Source organism: Lissotriton vulgaris, chromosome 1_2 (genome assembly GCF_964263255.1).
Source record: "Lissotriton vulgaris chromosome 1_2, aLisVul1.2, whole genome shotgun sequence".
Taxonomy (NCBI): domain Eukaryota; kingdom Metazoa; phylum Chordata; class Amphibia; order Caudata; family Salamandridae; genus Lissotriton; species Lissotriton vulgaris.
This window is the reverse complement of record NC_141686.1, coordinates 159,485,325-159,502,902: the sequence shown is the minus strand read 5'-3', so window position 1 is coordinate 159,502,902 and position 17,578 is coordinate 159,485,325. Positions and strand designations below refer to the sequence as shown.

Below are 17,578 nucleotides of genomic sequence, written 5' to 3'. Positions count from 1 at the left end.
GGAGACGATAGGGGCACAATTATGCAGGAGTCAGTCAGGCTGTCTTCTTATCCTCCTTTACTTGACAAAGGAATGCTCAACAGAAAAGAGAAAAATGAGGGTGGCCAGTCCAAGAAAGAAAGGAACAGGCACATAATTGGTTTTGTGACCGAAGAAGAGGTTTTTAGATCATGGGCTGCGTAACACAGTGGGCCAAAAATCACCGGTGAATGAAATGGTGTAACAAACTCAATAAAAGTGAGGTCAACCCAATCTTTTCCTCGATTCATTCATTCTGCAAGGAGGGTTATGAGATTTAGGTATTATCAGTGGATGAACAACTTACAGTCTTTAATCAAGATTATATGGTGCTCAGGACTGGTCAATTCTCCATACTCAAGGTGCTGTCCGGAATATCATGTTAATCAGACTCTACTTTTCGGAGATTCTGGCACAGCAAGCTCTCACTAGGTTAGATGTGAGATCTGCATTGAAGTGTTACAGTGAGATCACTAATTATGTCAGATGATCAACACAACTGTTGGCCTCCAGTGCTCAAGGCAACATAGGGAAAACAAGCAGTTGATCTTTAAGTGGATCGAGGGATGCATCCACCTTTGTTAAAGTGAACATAGTGCTCTGGTGCATTCTAGAGCCCATTCTGTAAGTATTGAGGCCACTGTTACAGATCCTTTTCAGGACACCCTTCTTACTGAGATTTGAAAGGCTGCCACATGAATGAGTTTGAATGCGTTTTGTTCCCAATGTTGCTCGGATTTGGACATAAGAGTGGATGCTCAAATGAGTCTCATGTTCCTCATGATTCCTTCCAATGTTTCCTCCCAGAATGATCATTTCTGTAAAATCTATTCAAAGTTAACGAATCGAGGGAACATTCTTTGCTGAAGAATTAAAAATGACTGACTTGTAATGATAGTTCTCCAGCTAGGAATCCTCATGAAATTCATAACCTTGAAAAAACTGAATAAAAACAGAAGTAGAATAGAAGCCGGGGACTAAAGCATCCTTTTATGACATGCCATGCTGCAGTTTTTTTATTTTATTTTTATTTTTCGGTTTCACAATGTAAATGCATTTTGAAAAAGTGGAAGGCAGAATAACTTATTACTTTAAAGAAAAACATGTCACTGCTCCTTCTCCTACTACCTCTACTAGGGCCAAGCCTGAAGATCCGGTCCTCCTGGTTGACCCTAGGATCAAGAAGATTGCAGCAAAGTACAAGAAAACATCTGCTCAGGTACATGGTGAAAGGGACATTCATTTAAACTAATGGCTCTAAAAGGTCGAATCTACATTTCTCAAACTGCACCATATTTCTATTTGTAACCTTTCTTGTAATACTTTCTTATCTTTTCCCCTTCAAGTTTGTTTTTGTTCTGCCAGCATATACAGTTCTATCACTGATCCTGGAGATGTGTTTGGATGAATATATAGACATTTAGAGGGATGCCAGGGAATGACTCATCTAGGGGCATATTTATGGTTCCCTTGCACTGCCAGAGCGTCACTTTTTATGAAGCTCCAGCAGCGCAAATGACAAAAACTATGAGATCACACAAAGCAACTTTGTGTTGCCTTGAATGGCCTCATAGATATGGAGCAAGGCAGTGCAAATCGCTGCATTGCCTTATTATGCACTTGGGAGAACTTCAGTGGGCATTGCCGTGGGTATTCCCATGCAACACCAATGGATTTTGATGCTTTTCCAGATTTACAAGACCATGTAAACTTGGGGAAGCGTTAAAACCTTGCACCCCCCGAGGTGAGGACAGCTGCGGCCCGTGCAGGTAAGAGCAATGGGGCCGGGTGGGGGGTGTTGATTTTAGAATACGATTGGTAGGGGAAATTAAATAAATAATTAATTTTCCCTCGTGGTCTTATGTCGAAATCTCCCCCACCAGGCCCCACCGCTTTGACCTGCATGGAACGCGGCTGGGTGCGGCGTAACAAGGAGAAATTACTTAATTTTTCCTTGTTTATTCCTCTTTTCATACTGCAGCCACATAGACAGTGGTGTGGCCTTTAGAGGTGCTGCTTGGGGTGTTACACTCGCCAAATATATGTATTTTCTGGTAAATATTTGGGTACAGGTGATTGCAATCGGGTATGGTGCAGTGTCGGATATGCACATACAAACAGGAAAAAATGCACAGACTCTCTCCCTCTCACTGCTTTGAAAGTCTTCAAAATATTTTGTTATTTTACAAAATATTGTTTTCTCTCACTTAGTACCCTACAAAACCTCATTCCTCTCTCTTTCCACTGCCTTTTAAGCCCCTCATGCACTCAGCTTTTGTATAATGTATTTAACATTATGTGCCAGCGTAATTGCTGGAAACTCTGAATCTCACTCCCCTTTCTTACTGATCAAGCTATGCCCCTGCAAATAGGAAGAGGAAAACGCGTCACAGGATTGTTTTTGTGCAGAAAGTTGCCCCTTCCTGCACAAAAACAATCCTGCCGACAACACAGGCATTCTTGCACCATGATGTAAAGATGTTCATGCTGGCACTAGGCTGCTGAAACTTTGCCAGCGCTGGGGGCAAACACAGGAAATACGGTGCATTCCTGCCTGTTCTCTTTGATGTAGGGTCACCTTGCTGTGCTGCCCTACGTCAAATCCCCATAAATTAGGTCCATAGTCATTTGCAACAGTCTACTACACCGTAAACACTGTAAGTCATCTAATTTTGCATTGCCAGCTTCACAAGTGGTATTCTGGACACTGGACCACTCCTTGACCACTGCACACTTTTTGAGGTGCACCTTGAATATTTTCAAACTCTTAATTATTTAAATTTTTATTTAATTAGAGATGATCCTAAGTAATGCTCTTCCTTCACCTCCAGGTGCACCAGGACCCTGTGGGTCTTTGATCTTCCTGTATGGACACCACAAATCTGTGAGACTTCAATTAGCCATTAGATCCCTGCTGCCAAATACCCCAGACTACTCTGACTGACCTTTCGATAGTTCTAGCAGATGAGCATGATACCTTGAATATTCCCATTAGCTGTACATCAGTCATGTTAGAATTGGGTCTGCAGCCTTTCTACAACAGTCTCAAAGACTACTACCCCTGATCTATTTAATGTGCCTTCGCAGTTAAGGAACAATTCTTCATCTAAGTTGGTTCCAGGGCCTGCTTTGAAAGATTCTTCTTTGTCTGCTAAGAAGCACAGAATGTGTTAGGAAAGAAAGGAACTAAAACAGGATAAGCAGGAAATAGGTTTTCATTGCCTGTCCCAGACACTATTCCATTTCAGTACTGAACAACCAACATCTCCATCTGTGTTTTTCTTGGTACAACTATTGATTCCCTAAATCTTTCGGATTCAGATGAGCAGTTTACTGTGTGAGATTTGTTTTGGGATTTCTTTGTAGATAAGCAAATTGGTACTCAAATGGGGGTGTTATGACAATTTGCGCTCATTTTACTTCAGGTAGCATGGGATTATATCTAGGGGTGGGCGGAATTTGCGTAATCACCTTATGCAACTCTTCGTGAAAATGTCGAAAATCTCCGCAAACACATGGAAATATCGCGAAGACGCGGAAGTTCTTTTCCCGCCTGTTCGCGATATTTTCTGCGTGATCGCATTGGAAATGTCTCGTCTACTTGCCCATGCGGTCGCCTATGGGTGCGGCCATCTTGTTTTCCCTTGTCCCGCCCGCTCGTGATGCTTATTTCCTCTTCTGGGTTGCGCAATGCTTACTCGCGTCCGTTCGCGATACGTATTTCCTGTTCGGGAACACTTTTACGTGTAAGCGCCGCTTTTTGCGTGTTCGGGGGAAAATATCGTGCAAACTTGCCCACGCGGTCACAATGGGCATGGCCATCTTGTTTTTAACTCTATTTTTTTGGATCTTTTTTATTTATTATCTCTCAGACTATTTTCCTGCTTCTATATTTTAGTTTTTTGTCTACTTTTTGTGTGTTTTAACTACTTTTTCACTCTTTTTCTATTGCCTTCTCTTTTAATTTCTTTTACTTACTTTTCACATTTTTTTACCTTTTCTTTCCAGCCCCGCCTACCTCAGAACTATGTTGAAAGGGCAAAGGGCTCGGAGCCAGAGCAGCTAACGCCTTCCTTGCGGAAGGCGACACCCACAAGGGGTGCAGGCACGGGCCTTATTTGGGGAGGAGGAGTTGGCTGCACTGGTTTTCTTTATGCAGCGCCCCCTCCCCTTAACCCTGGCAGCAGGTGGCAGGCCTGGGTCCGGGTACGGCCTCCGGGAGCAGAGGGGAAGGGCCAGGGAGTGTTTTGCTGCTTTGGGTCCGGCGCACACATAACCAATTGACGCATCGGTGGTCCGATATCCTGGACCGAGAGCAGGACCTGCTAAGAGTGGATGTCCCAGGTCTTGGTGAGTAAGTATTGAATTATTACTACTTTGTGTCTGTTTTTCTGCTCTGTGTTATATATTGCGAATATCTTTTTTTTTTTCAACCAGCTAGAATGCTGCTGCTTACATTACAGGTAAATTACGTTTAAAAGTCGTCTGTGATTGTTATGAACAGGTGCTCTTCTGCGCTACTAATCTTACTTGTTGGCAACTTTGCGTTTGCGCTCGCTTAGCGTGATTATGTAAGAGTTTATTGTATAGAAATTAAGTTACGTAATGCTATAGTGACTCTAGTCCTTACTTTGTCCTGTCACTAAGAGATAGCGGTGGATTGATACTTAGGTTTAGTTACTTAGTATGAGTTTGTAATTTTTTTGTGGTAAGCGTGATTCCCCCTCTGTTACATCACATGCTGCCAGTGCTTACCCCAGTCTTTAGTAGAACCTTTTTTAGTTTGTTCAATGAGTTCAATTTGGTGAATGCAAAAAAGTAGTCATGTGTCCTCCATTTGACCATATATGCATTTTTGAGGACTAAAAGAAATGGAAATGCATATTTAATGTACAATTGGCAAGCCTGGAATAGGTGGGCTAGGTCAGGTGGTACGTACTGCTTAGGCTTAGTTAGTATTCTGGAATCAGAATGGAAGTCTGGATTAGTGTTGATAAATAGTAAGTAGTCGATCCGCGAATCCCTCAATACTACTTGTTGACCAGATGACGCAGGTCAATTTATTTATTGCAATTGTTGTTTACATAAATGTTTTTTGGACCGTCCTTTAAAAATATTTTATTTGTTTCACACCAATCATCAATGTTTGTCTCTTTCGTATATCTTTCATGTTCAACACCCAGGGGCAAGCAGGCAGGGTCTCAGTCGGCGGGAAGAGCAGAACAGCAACAGGAGGACGATGAGGGCTCTAATGCTGGCCCTAGTAAGTCTTCTTGTTTTTAATATTATTAATTCTGATTCCCGAACTTTTACTGCGTCATATTTTTTCAGAACTATTGTTTCTGTTTCCTAATGCTATTTTTTACCAACAATTATCCTTCGATCTGGACTATCTGTTTATAAATTCTTGTTATCCCTACCTCTAACTGCCTCTGCTATGATGACTGTCTGTACTACTACTATTAGTCTGTCTGTAGCTAAGCTTGCCCAGTTGGCCACTCTTTATTTAAAACATTTTAAATAAAACTCAGATTCCCCAGTAGCTCTAGCCATTGAGTCCAGTCCTTTGGGTTGTCCTCTTGTACTACTTCTATTATTATTGACCTTGAGTCTTTGTTAATCTTGAGGCTTTTCGACATTTCCCACCAAGAAATGCACAATCAGATTTTACTATTTTGATAGGATAGGACAATCTACTACTATTGTAGGGATTTTGCACATACAGAACTTTGCACAAGAAAATAGGAAGTTGGTGATGGTAGGTTGGACCTTCCTCACACCTCAATCAGAAGTTCAGAACCCACCACAATCCCTTGCTCGACTAGTTTTAGTAGTATCTCATCATAACTATTAGCACTCCGTACCCCAACTCAAGATACCCAACAAGTAGACAACCCAGAACATAACACTCCCGACCTCTCAGTCATGGAAGCAATGCACATGCACACCCTTCCTTTTGCTCGCTCACTCGTGAAGGTCCACACCAAATACCACTGAGTCTATGTAAGTGTAAAAAGTTTTATTTTCAATTGACAAGCTCTGGACATTGTTCTACAATGTAGCACCAACATGAACATGCATACCATTAAAACACTTAAATACAGTTACAGGTGCATAGAAAATTGGGAAATCATTATAACTGAACAGTGGTGGAAGCACCACCATCCCCTTGGTAGGAATATAGTTTTTATAAAATTATATATGAAAATCTCTGAGCACATTCTGGGGACCCCTCACCTTAGAAGAACCTAGTACTGGTAGTTGTTACATCATAAGCTCTGCAAAGCTCTGTTTCGTAGAAGGGAATCTTCTGTCTGTAATGAGAAAAATGGTGCGCGTTACTATATTCCAAGTATTTCTCAGCTGTGCCAAAAAGTGTAGCATTTTTATGGATAGGCAATATGGACTAAAACCAGAACTCCATAATATGGCTTGTTAATGTTTTGGTTGACCTGGTATGCTGCGCTTAGACAGTAGCAGAATGAGGTCATGTGGGTTCAAAGGTATCTTATACAAAAAGCTGCGAGGTAACGTCACATGTGAAAAAATAGAAGACACAAAGGAAAAATGGTTGCATGGCTCGGGCTAACTAAGCAAAGACTAGAATGACCCTAGAGACCATATAACTACTAATGTCTACTCTACTACTACCTGATTTGTACTAGTGATGTATGTTGTATATGTATGTATTACTATTAACTCATTTTTCAATCTTCTACTGACCAATAGGGGGAGGTGTATATGTTACCTAAAAAATGCGGCGTAGGCGACGCGGCTGGCGAGGATACAGCAGTTGCAGATGGAGCTGCAGAGGGTGAGCCAGCACCAGTGGCGGGTGGTGGTGAGTTAGATTCATAATCCTTAACTATTAACATTACACTCCCTGCAAGGGTGTACTGTATGTATACTGTATTGTTGAGACTTAGTAAGTAAGAAGTTGTTGTGAATGTTTGAAGAGTGAAGACACCCTTTAATTGGCATTAGTAAAGGCATTAGCGGTGGGAGTATTGAGTAACCAATGGCCTCTTCTATCTGATTTCACTCCACTTTGAAAGTTTTATGGAGAACACTAAAAGTCAGATCAGATCACCTGTTGTTGAACTAAAAGGGACAAACAGGTGGAAGGAAGCGAAGGACGGGCAAAATTTAATATTTATGACTGACAGAGCGAAGGATACGTGTGATGCATGCATGCAATGCATGCATAGGTGACTGATTGGAATCCGATGCATAGTTGGTTGAATGCCTGAAAAAATCCCACAAATGTTAAGCCCAAGGAAGTGGGAGGATAGATACACACCACAAATGTTTTGAACTGTGCTTTATAGTGCTACCATGCCACTATGTTTATAATTAACTTGTCTTACTATTTTTCTAAGAGTATATTTTACAATAGTCTTGTTTTTTCTTTTTGATATACAGCTACTCCTTTCAAGGGGAAACCGGATCGGAAGGAGTTGGCCGCCGGAAGCTGGTGGCCATTCAGCGGGAATATAGTCGGTTGGAGGTCCTTTTTGGGTAGCTGTTGCGCCCTACAAATTGAAAAATAAATAAATAAATAAGAGGAGGAGGAGGAGGTGGCAGCAGCTGCAGCCTCCTCCAATGCCCCAGGCCATCACTGGTGCCCCCCCCCCACTGTGGCTACAACTGCCGTGCTTTAAAGCGCCGCGTCGCCCTTCTTGAGGAGGCAGTGCGTGTCCTCCAAAGACAATCCCGCCGAGCATAAAGAAGAGACCCTGTTTATTGCCCCTTTTTTATTTATTGTTTTGGTGGGTGGGAATCGGGTGTTGGGGTTTTGGACAATTGGACATTAGGTTGGACTTTTTCTTTTCGGGCATTGGTTGGGGTTAGGGTTAGGGAGAGGGGTGGGTCAGGTTTTGTGTTTTTATTTTACATAGTTTATTTTTGTTAGGGTTATTAAAGTAATATTTCTACTTTACATACAATGTTGTTAATGTTTTGTGGGTGGGGTTACTGTTTTACATCACACTATTTCCTTGCTGGTGCAGGGCTGCCCATAGCCAGTGTTTGATATAAATAATTGGCTGACTTTGTAAGACACAAACAGATAAATGCGGCACCCCTCACTGATTGAGTTGTCCTACTAGTACTGTCAGTCTCTTGTAGTCTATGCATTCTTTAACTGGACTCAGAGGGGTGTGTGAATTGATTGAAAACATGTCCATTATTAATTATGCCTCCCATAAACTTCTCTTACCTTTGCTAGATGTTTAACTTAGGCACAGAGATGGCTGCATGGTGATGATGGTTTCCTTTCCTAACATGCCATGGTTGTTGTGGTAGTAGTAGTAGACAATGGCAGAAGCATTTGCAAAAAAAGAAAATAAGACAGTCTGTTGCCTGAGAGAGACTGTTCGAGGAGTAGTAGAATGAAGTACAGTACAGAACTTACTGCGAAACATTAACATGCAAAAATATTTTACAACAAAACATAATGGTGGTGGGGATAGCCTACTACAAAGAGTTACAAACTGTAGTGTCGAGACACTTGACTAGGCCTACAGTACACTCGACACAAGCGTAACAGTTAGCGCTGTGTATGAGAATGACAACAAATCCAATCAATGCCGGCAATTAATGCCGATATATATGTTCCTTTGGTAAATAAAAATCACCTCTAAAATATACTGCTCATGGGTGGGCAAGCAGAAGAAGATCCTCGCTCTGCCTTGAAATTGAAGTACTGTTGCTTTTGCCTCATCCGCCCCAGCAAGCGTGTGATAAATTATTGGTGTACATTTAATTTACTTATAACAACAGGAGAGAAAGGGAAACGAGGAGCGCTCCTATTCCCCTTGGGAGGTAAACCAAAAAATCAACAGAGGAGCATCACTATTAGAGTTACTGCAATACATCAGAGCAGGATAAGCAAGTGGTCAAGCAAAAAGTCTAAGTCGCCTGCAGATGACAACCTTAATATGTTGATTTAGAAAGCCCTCACTCACCAACCTGGTTGGTGACATGCTTCATCTTCGGGCCCCACCAGGAGTGGCCGAATGCCACCCTGGTGTGCTGCAACGCCAGGTTACTGCGATGCTTGTTTGTGAATGTGAAGTGAAAAAAGTGTTATATTAAAATGTCATAATTGAGTCAAAAAAGAATTTTATTGGTTTTGCCAATTGGACAGGGATAAAAGAATTGTAGTGTAGGATAGGGGACCAAAATTAAAAGTCAAATATTATCCTATAATAAGGTCAACATATTTCAGCCTATGTGAAATGTTCTATCAGGCATTCGTCAGGACCAGTGAGTATAAAATGAAAGTGTAGTGTCAGAACCCCGGTGGTATGGGCGTGCTAACGCCCACCCTAGCCTGGGGTTGCTAGTGTGAAAAATAGAAACATTATATTCTATTAAGATTCCAGTGTTTTGGAGTGGAACCGAGTTTATTCTTTAAAGACAAAGACAATCACATATAACAGAAACAACAAAGAAAAAAAATATATATATATTAGGTTAAAAGATTAAGTGTCCGTTGTAAACCTTTACTGGACACACTTGCTTTGGTGCTCCTATAGTGCAAATGTTGCCATATGCAAGGCAAGGCACGAGTGAAATCAAAGGTGCGCTCGTGCTCATAGATGGTTAACAATACCTTGTGGAGACATAGGGACGAGAAACCCTTCATAAGTCTCATAGTGTTGCTATTCTAGCGCGCAAACGGGAAAAGCTGTGTTGATATGCCCGTAACACTAGGACTAATGAGTGAACGTAGCACTAGGACTAATGAGTGACTTGATAATGACGATCGGCAAATGTGTCATGAAAATGGGCCAAAAAATTCACACACATACATCGTTAACAAACCAGAATTAAAAAGAAGTATTAAAACCAGAATAGCTCTTACAGGAGGCGCTAAGAGTAAAAGCACCATAGGTCTCGGGATGGGGGTGGTAGCTAATTGGCACACCCTGCAAAGAGAAAAAGGTAAAAGAAAGAGCTTGTGTAAGTAAACAAGCTTGCACAACCGCTGGCGTACTTATCTTAATCACGTCATACTCACGCCCTGTAAGCTAGGCACAAGTGTGCATTATTTTCCCAAGTATAGCACCGGTTAAGGCCCGGCCTGTAATTGTAGATGGAAAAACAAAAGGGATATTGAGAAACAAAGTTGAAAAAAATGCACAAGTTATGGTGTAGTGCAACAAGAACACTTTCCGAGGCGGCATGTATGCATCATCTCTACTCTAGTCTGTTTCCAGCATTGACCTACAACAACAACAGGACAGAGCAGGCCCACAGTGACGGCACGTCGCTTAGCACATCCTCCGTTTAGTGTAAATTTTTTGAAAGAGTTGGATAAAGCACATATCCAGCAACATAGCATTTTATTTTAAGTGACTAAATAAATGCACCACAGTCATACCACCACTACACTTGACTCCACTTCTACACAGACATTTAGGTCTGCTGTGGTTGTTGTTGACTTATTTATCTTTTATGCCACTCATGAAACATCCTGACTTATTATTCCATCAATCATCTCCGATACTTGTACTGACTGACAGTGAAGATCGGCCTGCAGTAGAAGTACAATTTTGTTATTAAACAACAAGAGTAGAAATATTATTGACTTGAGTCACTCTTTAGTGTGTACAGTAAGACTAGTACACTTTGACTTCACTTCATGCACAACAAACAACAAAAACACAAACACAAATCACTCAGAGTCAGGGGTGTCCAATGCATGCCATTCACTTTCATTACCTGTTCCATCTCATCTTAAGTTAAGGGGCCGTCTTTCTCGACATCATCATCATGGACGATGCTGTTGTCATACTCAGTGTGCAGTGTACAGATTGAGTCACCTTCCTGTATTAAAAGCAATGTATTAAGCTGCAGTAGAAGTAGAAGTACAAATTTCTTAAATTTCTAAAAATAGTTGCAAGAAGGGGAAAATTGCCTTGAGTTACTTTTAGTTTGTAAAATGATGATTATTACAAATAGTGCACAATGAAATAACTTCATGCACGACAAAAAACAACAAAATCACTCAGTCTGCATCCAATGCATGGCATTATTCATTACCTGTTCCATCTCATTTTCAGGTAATGGGCAGTCTCTCTCGGCTCAGAAAGGAGGATAGCTATAGTAGTCATCATGTTCCACTTCTTTTGGAGGGACTAGGAAAGATTTAATTTTTTCTTCTATTTTGCATCATCCAATCATCATCTGTCTTGAGGGCAATGGATTTAAGGAGATTCAGGAGGATGGAGCGGAGGAGCTGGATTCGGAGGACTGTACTGTCTGTTGTCAGGTGGATATTGTGAACAGCACTCTGCTGCAAAGTTTGTCCAACCAATTCCAGCACATCATGATGTAGTGCCGGAACAGCAATTCTTGCGAAATAGGACCGGCGGGGAACCTTCCATTTAGGGCAGATGGCTGACACAAATTCAAGGAAACCCACCCCTTCCACAAATGAAAAAGAGAGAAGGTCCAGCGCTAACATTTTAGCCAGCTTTGCATTGTACAGCCGTGCCGTTGGGTGGTTGTGTTGGAACTGCCCCTCCAACCTAAGCATGCTCTCAATGGTAGGCTGGATTACTTTCCTTTGTGGTGCTGTTGTTTTCATTAATCCACTTAGGCTCAACAACGCACTTTGTTTCATTGCAGTACTCGGTCGACTTGGTGTCTCAGCCTGACTCGGAGTATGGCTCTTACTGCGGTACCACTGAGATGTTGCTGAGGAGGATGTGGGCAGTACCACTACACTACTGGGCTCAGGGCTAGAAATGCTTCCCTCTTCTTCACCTTCCACCGCAATAATATCGTTCCCTGATTCTTCATGCACAACATCAATGGGTTGAGTTTTTTTACTTTGTTGTAAGTGAAGTAGGTGATTTTCCCACACGATAGTGTGGTGTATTTTGAGATGACTTGTTTGGCCTCAGGTACCATAGTTTGTACCAAGCTTACCCCGCTGAACACCTTGTCGACAAATTGAGCTTATTGAAACATTCTCCTCCTTAGTGCTAATCGAAAAGAAGTCCCAAACTGGGGAGGAGAACTTTCTGGGGCTGCTGGATGTGCCACTTACAATACGAGAGGAACTGGAGGGTGTGCTTGGAATATGACTCTGTGCAGCTACACTGTGACTTCTAATACCACTACCTACTGAGATGGTTGAGCTGGATGTAGGTCTGGATGCTGGGCCTTTAAAAATATGGCAGTTGGAGGTCATGGTGGTGTAACCTGTGTTGGTGGTATCCGTGCTACATCCCGCTCATCAGCAGCCTTTTTGGATAAGGTGATAATGTTGGTCTCAATCCCCTTTGGGCGGGAGTGATGTACTTGATGACTGGCTCATCATCATCAACATCATCCCCCTCTTGTACATCTACCTCCATAACTCTAAGTCTTTCTGGAACCTTCCTTTTCAGTAGCATTGTCTTGTGGCGTGCATCACTCTCAGACCGAGCTGGTGGCTTTCAAGTGGCATCACGATCATCAGAAGTGGGGCTTGAAGAAGAAGATGATGGACTAACCCTCCTTTTCCTCGCTTGTTGTCTGGAAGTCAATAGATCTTCCGAAACTAGTTTGCCCCACTTTGTCTGCAGGAAGCTCAATTTCCTGAAATGCCCCTACTTCAGGAGCAACAACTACTATTGTGGGCTGTTCTTGCGGCTGCTGCTGTTCTTGCGGCTTCTGCTGTTCTTGCGGCTGCTGCTGTTCTTGCAGCTGCTGTTGTTCTTGCGGCTGCTGCTGTTGTTGTTGCGGCTGCTGCTGCACTCTTATCTGCTGAGTTTCTGCCTGCGTTGTTTGTGTACTACTTTGCGATAATGAAATTTCAATATTACTGTTCGCTAGTAGACTGGCTACCTCTGCGACACTCAAGGGCTTGGGCCTAGGTTGGTGGGGTGCGACCGCTGGTGCAGAGGTGCTGCTCTTAGCTTGGTTCCCGGACAACGCTGCTGCATGCGTAATTTTTTTGGTCCCAAAAGAAACATTGGTCGGCACACCAGTCGTGGTTAGTGGCACTTCCTTTTTCTGTTCCTTCTTCTCACCGGCAACGTTCTTGGTACTGGACCTTGTACCTTTCTTTGGGGCCATCTTCTTCAGATGTCAGGCAGGACGCAGGTGCACAAGTTGTGGTAACACGTGGATGTGATGCGCTGCAGGACGTCTGTCTGGCAGTACAACGGATGTTGATGATGACAACTCCTCCTCTGGCTTTTTGTACACCTAAAAGCAAATAAGCCAGGAGAACATCAGTGAAATGTTGCATTTGTTGTTGTGGTTCAATTACTACTGTACTAATACAAACAAACAAACAAACAAACAAAATATATAGTCTAGCCATTTCTGAGACTTTGTCAACAAGGGCTATGTTATACTACTGTGTACACACTACACTCTCAGGAAGGATAGGAAAGAGAATAAGAACCACCAAAATACAAATGTAATGGAAGTGGGGTGGACCCTGTTTGGCAATAAATTATTTGAGCGTCACATCATTCATGGAGCTGCTGCTGGCAAAGGGGATGGATGGATGGAAGCAGTAAGCCAATAGGAAAACCATGCAGGCCTACATGGCAAAAGCAGCACACTAATAACTCCAACCACAAAAAAGACCACCAGCCACATGGACGCTCACAAATCACAAGCAACAAGCAGGAACCCTAGGAAACATCATGAACTGACAAAAGGCCTATAAAAGCCAGGCAAAGGATGCATGCCAAAGCACACTGCTTTGCCTTTTTTTAATGTAATGAAATGCAAAATCGAAAATACACAGGCCAAAAAAGGTCTGCAGGGTGCATGCATTGCACACCAACATACACCAGACACACACAACAAAGGCATTTCTTTAAGACACCCAACAACAGAAACCCCACCCCAAAAAAAACACATTTCCCAAATCAATCCAATGCCACCCATGCCCCAAATGATGCTTGAAAATGAAATACATTCAAAAACACCAAAGGAATAGTTGCTTCATCATGCATCCACCCATGACTAGCTCTGGGCCTACTGACTACTACTACCCACAACAATTTAAAGAAAATGAATGATAAGTACCAAAATTAAATTGTAGTTGTAACAACTGCAATGCCCCCAATCAAACAGACACAACACCAACTTACTTGTAATATATCAAATTCAAAAATCCTCATATCCAATGATAATGATGCAGCACACAAAAGAGTGATCTTTCCAGCTCGAAATCCAAAGGCAGAATGAGCAGGAGATGGGCAAAGCACTGAGAGGAGGCTGCTGGACAGGAACAGGAAGTTGGAGATTCTATGGCACTTCCTCTCTCGCCCCCATTTTAAAAAAGGACTCCTTGCACAAAAAAGGACAGCCAAATGTCAATCTGAGGAGTTTTTTGTCATCCAAATAATCATTTACAGAAGGGTTTATGCTGCTAGAGATGATATTCTTCTCCAGATTGAAAATTTTACTTGTTCAAGTTCTCAAGCTTCACCTTACTTCCGCCGGATATCGATGGCGCGTCCAAAATGATGTTTTCGCGTTCTCACGCTCCTTGACGCGTTGGATATGACGTGTTCGCATCCTCACGCTCTCGCTCGCGAATGACGTGTTTGAGATCTCATACTCTCGTGGTGCATGATCGCGAGACGAATGACGTGATCGTGGGTGCGAACTCTTGCGATAACGCGCAAACGGCTACCAACATCTCGTGGAGCACGCGACCGGATCAGGAAAACTTGTCGGCGAATGCGGGGATCCCGGTAAGGCGATTGCTCGTGCAAGAACGTATTTTCAAAGCGCGAGCATGAAAAAAATCTCTGCTACCCTGCGGAGCGCGGAAATTCTAGCATTTTTGCGCTCTCCGCGGAACGCGAAAATGTCAAATTATCAAAAATTCCGCGAGCGGAACAGAATATTACGCCCACCCCTAATCGTATCTAAATTTATGACAAAGTCCAGCTGGTTTAAGCCAAGATCTTTGACAGAGGGGGGTGAGTGGGGGCATTTTTTCCATCATCTGTTCTTTTTGCTTTTCTTTTCCTAAGTAGGATGGGTATGCCCAAAGGTGGGTCCCGTGCTCACTTTGCCACTGATTTCAAGCTGGCCTGGCTAATGAGTTGTAATGCCCCGAAACCGGTTTCAGGATGCTTGTTCCAGATCCTGGGAGGACCTGGACTGGCAGTTCGGGCTGGACTGTTCCCATGGGGAGCTGGGTCAAGATTGATTTGCATATGGCTGGGTCCAAACTGGATTGGCATAGTGAGTAAAAAAAGATCTGTGACTGGAGGTGAATGTCCATGTGACTGAGGGTGAATGTCCATGTGACTGGGGGGTGTATGTCCATCATTTGTTCTTTTTGCATATGTAAGAGGTTTTAGACATGTATGCGTTGAAAGGGCCTTGCGCAGTGCTGCTTTGAATCTCTTTGTCTCTTAAAGCAAAATGACTTACAAATAAACCTGTAATCTGGTATTAAGCAAATGGAAGACTCACTCAACATCAGCTGGAAATGCAAGCAAACTTGAACAGTCAATTATTGTTAAGAAATATATTATGAATGAGAGAGCGCAGAGAGAGCACAAGGATGAATAAAGGCAGAATGAGGGCAGAATTATAGAAAGAAATAGAGAGTGACTGTGTGTGCAATGTTTGCAAATATGAGAGAACCCACTGGGAAGTACTGAGTTTGAAACTGACTTTCTACAGACCGGCAGACGAGATCTGCAGACAGATTCCAGCAATGCTGGCAAGGACGACTAATTGATTTAGTTATTTTCCATTCATTGTAATTTACAACAATATTTAATGCATGTGAATAAAGTAATTGAGAAAACAAAAGCAGGTGAGAAGCGCAGGCCGCTATCCATATTTTTCTGTGCCCAATTTGCATTTTATATCACACACCTCCAAACTGAGTGCCTTGAAAGTCATAAACTTCATAAACAGTGTTGAGGATGTACAAGGTGTGAACCATGACGATTGGTATGACTTGGCACTGTGCTGCACATCACAGCGAGCCAGCATATGTAGTTTGGAGACATGAGCACAGTCGTTTTCTTTAAATTCTTTGCCCAAGCTTATACTTTTTTTCTGAGGATACCTTTCTCATGTAGGTCATCTTGGAACAATTATGCAGGCTGTTCTTCAGTCTATGCTAGTGTGCCCCAGCTCACAAGCATTGGTGTCATCACCTCTTTTCAAGTGACGACCCTGCATGTCAGTTGTATGGGCAAGCACAAGAGATAGAAGACATGTATTCTGTGACTTTGCAAAATTGTGAAAGTTTTATTTAAAGTAATCTTTCATTTTATTTTAGGTGTTACTGCGGTTCCAAATCCAGAGAAATGTGATTGTAATTCCCAAATCAGACAGACCTGAGCGCATCAAGGAAAACTTTCTGGTGAGGTGTGACACTTTGGCTGTAGCGCTATGCTAGGTTTCAGGGGTTTCTGTTTTATGGAAAGGGCTAAAGCATAGTCCAGTAATCTAAAATCTAATATACTGTGTTTTGTCATTTTAGGACTTGTCCCTCTCTGCAGGGTCACCCTCAAACATTTTGCCTTCACCTCTTATGTTTTCTGAGCCTGCTGTTGTTGGTGTTTCAGACTCTGTGCACTATACCACTGCTAACCAGTGATAACATGTTTGTGCTTTCTCCTTAAAACATGGTATAATTGGCTTACATCTAATTGGCACATTTCATTTACCCACAAGTTCCTAATAAAGTGGTATTACACGTACCGTGGGACTGTAAATTAAATGATACTTGTAGGCCTGCAGCACTTATTGTACCACCCACTTTAAAACATGTCCCAGGTCTGCCACTGCAGCCTGTGTGCAGTTTTAAACTGCAAATTGGAATTGGCAAGATAACCCTTTTCCCAAGTGTGAGAAATTGGGTTGTTGGTTGACTGAGGTGTGAGATTTTTTACCCACCATCATCGATGGCTTCACCGAGATGCTCGTCCAGTGCTCCCCAGTGATGATAACTCATCCTTCAGCCACTGCCTGCTGCCTCACACCCCTTAACATTACTTTCTCAGACATTGCATTGAGAAATTGCTTCTAAGTCCAAAGCTAAGCTGAGACCATGCTGAATCCACAGCATGTATCCTAACTGCCCTATAGTCAACCTTAACTTTTGACTTTGCCCTGGTCTCATGTGACCAGATACCCGCGGTTGACGTTTTGATCTTTTAGGTGATAGATTTCACTAAAAACTTTAAAAGTTCATAACTCTGGTTCAACTGTTTGAATTTAATTTGTTTTTGTGTCATTTTATTCATGAAATGTTATTCTTATGTTTTCTAAATTGGTGTGGGATGTTTCTTCTGTTGTATTTTCACCATGTTATTGTTTGTGTGCTGCATACATACTTAATACAGTGTCTCTGAGTTAAGCCTGACTTCTTTTGTGCTAAGCAAATATTAGAAAAGCCACAATCATATTTTCATCACACATCCTTAGACTATTAGTTTATTCCCTACCAAAAATTTTATTAGCCTTAATCATTATATGTTTGTATTGGTTTGCTAAGCTTTATTACGCCAAGAATGGTTTCCACACCAAACACATGCTGTCATCTAGTCAGCAGTCAGAACTC

At 42.3% G+C, this 17,578-nt stretch overlaps 1 protein-coding gene across 4 annotated transcripts in view; it reads left to right on the top strand.

Moving 5' to 3' along the window:
• LOC147734736 (aldo-keto reductase family 1 member B1-like) overlaps nt 1–17,578 on the top strand; it is a 286,968-nt gene that overhangs the window by 158,715 nt on the left and 110,675 nt on the right. For all 4 annotated transcript variants that reach the window (XM_086953622.1, XM_086953623.1, XM_086953624.1 and 1 more), the window contains 2 exons: nt 1,156–1,237; nt 16,292–16,375. In XM_086953622.1, the coding sequence (XP_086809748.1) occupies nt 1,156–1,237; nt 16,292–16,375 (166 nt within the window). The remainder of the gene's footprint in view (nt 1–1,155; nt 1,238–16,291; nt 16,376–17,578) is intronic.